Here is a 6000-nt window from a genome sequence, read left to right as displayed (position 1 = left end):
TGGGAGGCAGAGGCAGGCGGATCTCTGAGTTCCAGAACAGCCTGGTCTATGGAGAGTTCCAGGACAGCCAGGGCTACACAAAGAAATCCTGTCTTGAAACAAAAACAAAGCAAAACAAAAGGTTATAAGCTGTGTCTGGTGATGCTCAAATTTAATTCCAGCATGTGACAATTTACAGGTGTGGACAAACTATAGCCCAACTAAAATCCCACCCCTGGGATTAAAACAAAAGCACATTTACATAATATACAAAGAAACCAAAACTTCCATTACAAAATAGGAAGAACACGGCACTGTGATTAATGGTAACAGCCTGCCCACTGTCATCTGAACCCCTGGTAAGTGATTAAGGCAGAGTATTTCTGCCAGTTCTCTGAGCTTCAATCGAGCAGGGCCCCATTGTTTGATGTTGCTCTCTTGAATTACTCTGTCTGTGCATCTGTCTGTCCCTTTTCAGTCCTGCACTTCATCACAGTCCTCCTTTGGAGCTCACCTGGACCCTTCAGCTGGCTTCAATTTGCTGTGTCCTAACTGGGTTCAGTATTATCTGTCTGTCTGCAGTGACTTTTCCCATTAATATTAGCTCTGTCTGAATGCAGTAAAACCTCTTTGAACATAGAGGTTTGTATAGTAAGACTTTTGGATTTTTTGGCTTCTTTAAAAAAAAAAAAAAAACATAGTGGGGCGTGGTGGCACATGCCTGTAATGCCAGCACTCAGGGAGGCAGAGGCAGGTGAATGAGTTCCAGGACAGCCTGGTCTACAAAGTGAGTTCAGGATGGCCAAGGCTATGCAGAGAAACCCTGTCTCAAAGAATCAAAACAACAACAACAAAAATAACCCACAGAAAGAGGGGCTGGAGAGATGGCTCAGTGGTTAAGAGCACTGGCAGCTCTTCCAGATAGACCCTGATTCCATTCCCAGCACCCACATGGCAGCTTCCAATTGTTTGGAACTACAGTTCCTAGGGATCTAATACCCCAGCACAGACATACAGGTAGACAAAACACCAGTGTACATTAAAACAAACAAACAAACAACAAAAAAAACTTTAAAGAAACACAGAAAGATTGTAAGAACATATTTTTGTTTTAATCCCAAGTGTGGGGATGAGGGGCTGCTCTGCAGCAGCTGACTGTGATTTGCCTTGTGCTCTGGCAGGGTGTGATTTTGCCATTTGCAGATAGTTTCTGCGAATGTGTGATGTTTGGAACTCTGGGAACTTTTCAGAGGCTATATAAGTGTTACAGCCTGTTGTCGTACTTAAAAAAAAAACTTTTATTTACATTTCTTATTTTTTTTTCTCCTTACTCCATTCCAATCCCTTCCAACACCCCAACACCATAGGAGAGAGAAAGAGTTAGTGGGAGAGGGGGCACGGTTCTCTTTGCTGCTTCTTGCTGGTTAGGGTCATCAGGTTCCTTGCAGCCAATCCAGTCCTCGTTTCAAGAGATCTCCAACCTCTTGTCTCACAACAGCAACCAGGAGCAGCAAGGGGGAAGCAGGAACAGCCTTGCTCTTTCTCAGAGCTACTCCACATTCTCCGGGTGATGACATTTATTTTCTCTCCAGATTTGAAGTAAGGACTGTGCAGCTGGCAAAGAGCTCCTCTCAGAGGCCAAATGAGGCAAATAGTCTGCTGCTGTGGACCACCTGAATCAGCCCCACATCCCACACCTGGGATTAAAACAAAAACGTGTTTACATCCACAACAAGAGCCCCAGTGGGTGGGTGGCTGGTTGGTGGTTGGAAGTTGTTAAGAAGTCGTGCACCAAAAAGAAACAACAAGAAGAAATTATATATCCTGAAGGGGAAGATCAAACTTTCCTCAAGGAGCTCAACACTCCTCATCAGCAGGAAATAGCCTAAAGGTAAAGTCGTCCCCTTTCCCCGCTATCCTTTTTTTTCTATCCTGTCTAGTGTTATGGGATGGAAAAGGTGGAGAGAGGTGGAAGAAAAATGTAAACCACAAAGTAGCAAACATGGGCTACGGGTTTGTGCAGCCCTTTGTAGGCATTCTGTAGCCTACGTATATACAATACTTATATGCAATACTTTCTGTACACTGATAGTAGTTAACATTGGAAGAACCTGGGTTTGCGCTGAGAACATTGTTGCTCAGTTGATACGTAGGGACATACTGACTGCTTCATAGTGAATTTGAGGTCAGCCTGGGATACGACGCAGTCTTCGCCACCAGCCAGCTATAAAGGAAATCAAGGCTGCTGGGTAAGTTGCGGCCAATGAATCAATGAAGCTTGTGAATTTCTTCTTCTTCTTCAATAGATTATATGGCATAGCACCCTTACCACAGAGGGAAGCCTAGGAATTTAGACTTAACCAATGGCCCAGTCGGTAATCCTGTTTAGCAAGCACTGCTTACCCAGGAGGACACTTGTCATTTCCTGGAAGAGTCACCCTTCTCTAGCTCTCCTGGAAACATCCTGAAAGGATCTCTACATCCCACAGTTGGATGAAACAACAAAACTGCCATTTAACATTTTCTCATTCAGCAGACAGGCCCTCTAAGGTGAGGAAAACCGCGCTACTGGTTGACCTTTAAACAGCAGGCGACGTTCAGGCTTTCAGGAATCTAAATGAGTCAAAGTCAAAGAACTGAAACCAAGAAATCGGTCCTTTGGGTGTAGTATTAGCCCCGGGATGAAAATCCTTTAGGCCAACCAAGACAGAAATTACTAGTAACAATATATTTTAACGGTGGTTTAAAATGGTCATTCGGCCCTGCCACGTTATCTTACTAAAAAGTGACACTGCCTCCGTGCGGAATTTTTTTTTCCCCCTCAAGTGAATTACAATAACCTCTTCCCTTGTTAACTTCGACCCAGCGCAGGGCTCCAACAACAACAACAAAAAATAGAAGCAGTGAGGGCGAGCGTGCTGATTGATGTACCTGCCAGCCAATCTGCGACGGAAGCCGAGCGCGCGAGCAAGGTGCCATCCAATCAGCGGGCGGGGCGGGACCTCCTGGGTCTCCGCCCCCGGGCTGCGGGAGCTGAGAAGGAGCGAAGATGGCGGAGTGAGGCGTGCCCCGGGCAGCTGGCCTCCGGGCCCGGGGCGGGCCTCCCGGGAGAGACGCGGTGTTTGTGCTGGAGTCTGTGAGGTGAGCTGGGAAGGCCGTCGAGCGTACGGAGCAGGCCGGTGGAGGCGAGGCTCCCGCGGGAGCCGGCGGGGCCTGGGCCAGACCGAGCTTTCCGCGGCTGCGGCTGCGGCTGCCTCCGGGAGCCTGGCCGCGTCCTTCCTTTGCCGGCGCTCCACGCCCTCCTCCTCGGCCCTGGGGGGCCTTAACGCCGGGTCCCCGAGACTGCACTCCGGCGGGCCTGTTAGCACCCGTTCACACCCATTCATCCTTGGAAGAATACCTCCGTATTGTTTTTAACGTCCCCAGTGACCCACTACCGCAGGCGTCATCGGTTCAGGTGACGGCGAGGCCTGTTGCAGCTCTGGGTGTTTTGTGTCCCTAGCGCGTTGACCTTGAGATGTGCCGGAACGGGCTCCTGGCATTTTTTTTTTTTTTTAATTTGGAGTAGGTCTATTACAGATAGGCTCATGCAGCCTTTACCTCATACTCCTCCCTGCCAAACTTTTATGACCATAGCAAGCAGCTTTGTCCCTGTACGTCCTGATAATGTCCTTATGGCGCACTAATTTCGGCTGAAAGGTTCCAGTGGAATTCACCGGTGTTGATGTCTAAACCGGAATTAAGGGAAACGGGTTACGATGCTTTTTTTCTTTTTAGCACTATAGTTTTGGAAATAACTGTTGCAATGGCAGTTGTGTAGTTGGTGTGAATACGAAGTATTAGTACGCTCAGATATTTGTATTTAGTTCTTGGTGAATTTTATAGGACATCTCTCTAACTTGGAGAATTTTTATAGGCAGGCGTATGCTGGGCAGGTTGGTGGCGCAGGCCTGGAATATACGTCTCTCAAAACCTTGTCTCAGAATAAACTGGCACATTAGTGGGAGCCAGTTGAAAAGGAAGTATTGTAATGTGAGTGACTGTTTGTGATGGATTATATGCTTTTTGTTTGTTTATTTTGTTAGCCCTAGATTTAGCAGAACTGAGGTCGGTAAAGAAGCAGTTGCTTAGGGAAAAACAAACAAAAAACCTTCCCCTTCAGCAGGAGTAGTTTTTGTTTTTTAATCTAATCCACAAGAAAAAGTATGAGCCAGAGGAAAGGAATATAACACTCTTCCCCACTGTAGAAAGGAAACTATATTTGCACTAGGAGTTTTATGCACAATCACAGTTTTCCCTTCAGAAAGACTTCACAGACAGTATCATAAATTCAGAGATGACAGTGTTGCATAAAATTTTCAGAACTACTCTAAAAATTTGGATATTTTTAAACATGGGTTCCAGTAAAGGTAGATAGACAGTGACTCTATAATTATCCCCTTACACTGCTTACGAGAGTGGATTTTTGAAGAATAGTGTGGTTGGAGTATCTTTGCAAACGGATACTTGCAGCATAAGCACAGGGTGTGTATTTGTGTATATGTATGTACGTATGTACCCTCCCTTTGGTGGTTTGAATGAGTATGGCCCCCGTAGGTTCATATGTTTGACTACTTGGTCTCAGGTTGGTAGAACTCTTCGGGAAGGATTAGGAGGTGTGGCCTTGTTAGAGGAGTATATTGGCTTTGAGGGCTCAGAGACTCAGAGCTGTTCCTGTTGGGTCTCTCTCTGCCTCTTACTTGGCTTTTAGAGATGTGAGCTCACCTGTCCCTGCCACCAGGCAGGACTCTAACTTTCTGAAACTGGAAGCCTAATTAAATGATTTTTTTTTTTTTTAAATAAATTGCTTTGGTCCTGGTGTCTTACCACATGGATAGAAAAGTAGCTAAAGCCTGCCATGGGAGCACACGTCTTTAATCCCAGAACTTGGGAGACAGAGGCAGATAAAACTCCCAGCTTCTTCACCAGCACCATGTCTGCATGCATGGTGACAGGCATCTTGTCATGACCATAATGGACTAAACAGCTAATCTGTGAGTTTCAAGGCTGGCCTGGTCTACAAAGTGAGTCCAGACAGCCAGGCTGCACAGAGAAACCCTGTCTGGAAGCAACCAAACAAAAAAGAAGGTAAGATGCTTACCTTTATGTTGTTTTTATTTTCAGGAACCTTATCATACAAGATGAGTCTTTTCCTGACCATAGGTGCTTTTATATTCAGCTCAGAATTCTGAACTCAGGAGTTGGCAAGTAAGTAGTAATGTGATAATCATTCCAAATAGTGTTGTGGCAGCTTGAAAAGGGCTGGATAGGGGCAAAACACTAAACGATTAACTTCAACAGAAGGGGAATATGAAAAATGACTGTAAGTCAGACACCATGGCACACGCCTTTATTCCCAGCACTTGGGACTGAGGGGCAAAATGGGGGTTTGAGGCTAATCTGGGCTATAGCAAGACGTTTGTTTAATCAGTGAACCTAGAAGATATAGTTACTGATAACTACTATCTAGTGCATGCATGCAGGACCACACTCCTGGCTTCAATTTTGTATTTAACCAAAACATTTGTAGTAGGTGATGTGATAAATCACTTACCCAACCAGGAATTTTCACTGTGTACAGAAGCATAAATTAATTAAACTGATTTTAAAAGCAATGTTGCTAAGCATTAAGTTTGTGTGTGCATGTCCATGTGTGTTAGGTATGCTGTGGAGGCCAGAGGTTGATGTCAGCCGTCTACCTCACAAGTGCCGCAGCTGACTTGGAGATAGTTGTCTCCCAGAACCTGGAGCTAACCAGTTCTGGCTGGCTGGTTCTCCCCAGGGATCCTCCCGTTTGCTGCTTCCCAGCACAGGGGTTGCTGTGTGTGTGTGCTGTCACATGAAGTTTTTTACCGTAGGAGCTGGGATCCAAACTCACTTGAACAACAGGCACTTTCCCAAGTGTAGAGGTTTGAAAGAAAATGGCCCCCACAGGCTTATGGAGAGTGGCACTGTTAGGAGGTGTGGCCTTGTTGGAAGAAT

At 45.8% G+C, this 6000-nt stretch overlaps 2 protein-coding genes across 4 annotated transcripts in view; one reads left to right on the top strand and one right to left on the bottom strand.

Annotated features, from left to right (window-relative positions):
• Positions 1-3506, bottom strand: LOC132648976 (putative uncharacterized protein WWC2-AS2). The gene is made up of 2 exons (XM_060371601.1): positions 2911-3506; positions 1-1676 (listed from the first exon to the last, which is right to left on the bottom strand). Exons 1-2 carry the CDS (start codon positions 3363-3365, stop codon positions 1658-1660), a joined length of 474 nt encoding a protein of 157 aa, XP_060227584.1. The 5' UTR covers positions 3366-3506; the 3' UTR covers positions 1-1657.
• Nusap1 (nucleolar and spindle associated protein 1) overlaps positions 2991-6000 on the top strand; it is a 54918-nt gene continuing 51908 nt past the window's right edge. For all 3 annotated transcript variants that reach the window (XR_009587368.1, XR_009587367.1, XM_060371599.1), the window contains exons 1-2: positions 2991-3120; positions 5143-5226. The gene's annotated coding sequence lies outside the window, so the exon portion shown is untranslated. The remainder of the gene's footprint in view (positions 3121-5142; positions 5227-6000) is intronic.

This window comes from Meriones unguiculatus, chromosome 18 (genome assembly GCF_030254825.1).
Source record: "Meriones unguiculatus strain TT.TT164.6M chromosome 18, Bangor_MerUng_6.1, whole genome shotgun sequence".
NCBI classification, from domain to species: domain Eukaryota; kingdom Metazoa; phylum Chordata; class Mammalia; order Rodentia; family Muridae; genus Meriones; species Meriones unguiculatus.
The sequence above is the reverse complement of the archived record's forward strand: the minus strand, read 5'-3'. Positions and strand labels throughout refer to the sequence as shown.

Coding starts and splice junctions, on each gene's coding strand:
- LOC132648976 (XM_060371601.1), bottom strand. CDS start 3,365: ATGAATGGGTGTGAACGGGTGCTAACAGGCCCGCCGGAGTGCAGTCTC.